General features: G+C 41.7%; 1 protein-coding gene across 1 annotated transcript; it reads right to left on the reverse strand.

The window, feature by feature from the left end:
* Window positions 1-1623: 1623 nt before the first annotated feature.
* Window positions 1624-2022, reverse strand: LOC107474426 (uncharacterized). The gene is made up of 2 exons (XM_016094047.1): window positions 1901-2022; window positions 1624-1843 (listed from the first exon to the last, which is right to left on the reverse strand). The coding sequence occupies exons 1-2, from the start codon at window positions 2020-2022 to the stop codon at window positions 1624-1626; spliced, it is 342 nt and encodes a 113-aa protein (XP_015949533.1).
* Window positions 2023-2310: the final 288 nt, after the last annotated feature.

Below are 2310 nucleotides of genomic sequence, written 5' to 3' on the forward strand. Positions count from 1 at the left end.
TCCTTGCTGGTGGTTTGGGAGTAGCTTTCTCTTTTCCTTTCTTGGTGGCCATCCTGAAAGGGAAAGACCCTTCTTGGTGGCCATCCTGAAAGAGAAAAGGTAAGGACTTTAAAACTTCAAGGGTTAGAGCAAGGAAGAGAGCTGGATATGTGATAATCAATGCACGGTAAAGAAGGATGTCGTTAACACATGGTCAAGACTACATGTGAAAGTTCATCAATAGAAATATAACAAGTGCATGTAAGGACAATTAGATGCAAGATGTTTATTGGCATGCCGGCAAAGGCATGAGTAGCATAGATCAAGCATTAAATGTCCAAGTTAGATTATCAACTCTTTCAAACTAACAATATGTTTGTATTTGAAAATTATATTTAATCAATAAAATATAAAAGGAATTTTGTGAAAAGCAAGCATTTAGAGTAGTAGAATAAAAGAATTGTAAAAATAGTGCACAATGCCAGAAGAGCTTTTTCAAAAACACATAGCATGCATGGTAAATATGATTTTGAAAGTAAGAAATTTGAACATTCCAGCAATCCCATGAAAAGTAATATAATTGTCAAACAAATCTTTAACAATCCAGAAGCGAAATATAGAGAATAAAGACCCAAATAGATTTCCAACACCAATAATAAGGGTTAAAAAGAAAAAGAAAAAGAAAACATAGATAATGAAAGAAAAAAGAAGAAAGAAGAAGAAAATAAAAATAATAAATAGAAAAGTAAAGAGAGAAAAGGGAAAGAAAAGAACCTTGATGATGAGTGGGAAAAAGAAAGAGGGGGGAAAGTAAGTAAGAAGTGGGAAAGAATGAAGAGGGGAGGAAGTAAGAAGAAAAAAAGAAGAAGGGAAAAAAGGAAAATTAGGATTTGGGAAGAAAAGATATGATATTCGGCTGATCTAGATAAGTTGTGCGGCACAGGTGACGCGGGCGCGTGGGGCACGCGGTCGTGCGGTTGGTGCGATTTCTAAGTGACGCGGACGCGTGGGTCACGCGTTCGCGTGATATGAATTGTGCTATTGGCACGAGAGCAGCCTCGCGTTCTCGCAACTTTCTGTTACAAACTTATTTTGCGTGGGTGACGAAAATTTAGGGTGACACGTTTGCGTGGGTGACGCAATTGCGTGAAAGGCTATTTTTCGAAAAATGACGCGGAGGCGTGGGTCACGCATTCTCGTGGTGGGGCTTATGCTTTTAGCATGGTTCCAGCCCTATTCCAGCCTAACATTCTGCCATACACCCCTTTTTAAGTCGATTTTGGGGGCACACATTTACGTGGGTGACGCGGACGCGTGGGAGGCCATTTTTCCACATGACGCGGACGCGTGGGAGTATTTGTCCCAAAGGCACGCCTCCAGCCACGCTTTCGCATGACTTTTTGTAAAATTCCCTTCTCTTCCCAAGGCACATATGACGCGGATGCGTCAGTGACGCTGTTGCGTCACGTGCCAAAATTTTTTTATATATGCAGTATGCAGATGAAGATGCAACTATATGTACTAATAATGAGAAGAGTTGTTGAAAAAGGAAACTAGGAGATGAAAAATAACGATCATACCATGGTGGGTTGTCTCCCACCCAGCACTTTGCTTTAACGTCCTTAAGTTAGACGCTCTACTAGCTCAGTCTCCTGCTGTTGGTGGATCCTCCAAGAGGAAGATCTCTAGCTCCTTGTTCTTCTGCATCTTCTCACCATGATATAGCTTTAGGCGATATCCATTGACCTTGATGAATTCAGAGCTTGAAGGATGACTTAAGTGAAAGACTCCATATGGCTCAGCCTTCTCTACTTGATAGGGACCGTCCCATCTTGATCTCAACTTGTCCGGCATGAGCCTTAATCTGGAGTTGTAAAGGAGGACTAAGTCCCCAGGTTAGAACTCTCTCCTCTTGATGTGCTTATCATGCACAGCCTTCACCTTCTCTTCGTAGAGCCTGGAATTCTCATAAGCTTCTTGGCGAAGGTTTTCTAATTCTTGCAATTGCAACTTTCTTCCATCTCCGGCTTTCTCAAAGTCCATATTGTATTCTTTTACCGCCCAGAAGGCTTTGTGTTCTACCTCAACTGGAAGGTGACAGGCCTTTCCATAAACTAAGTGGAAGGGACTCATCCCGATTGGTGTCTTGTATGCTGTCGGATATGCCCAAAGCGCATCTTGTAGCCTGGTGCTCCAGTCATTTCTATGAGGCTTGACTATTTTCTATAATATACGCTTTATCTCTCTGTTAGACACCTCGGCTTGCCCATTAGTATGGGGATGGTAGGCTATTGCTACTTTATGAATTATCCCATGCTTCTTCAGAAATCC

The sequence above is a fragment of the Arachis duranensis genome, chromosome 2 (assembly GCF_000817695.3).
Source record: "Arachis duranensis cultivar V14167 chromosome 2, aradu.V14167.gnm2.J7QH, whole genome shotgun sequence".
In the NCBI taxonomy this organism is placed as follows: Eukaryota; Viridiplantae; Streptophyta; class Magnoliopsida; order Fabales; family Fabaceae; genus Arachis; species Arachis duranensis.

Bases quoted from the DNA above. Each gene is read 5' to 3' on its own strand.
- LOC107474426 (XM_016094047.1), bottom strand. From the start codon at position 2,022: ATGGACTTTGAGAAAGCCGGAGATGGAAGAAAGTTGCAATTGCAAGAA. The intron at 1,844-1,900 runs GCACATCAAGAG...TTACAACTCCAG, and splicing joins GTGAAGGCTGTGCATGATAA to ATTAAGGCTCATGCCGGACA.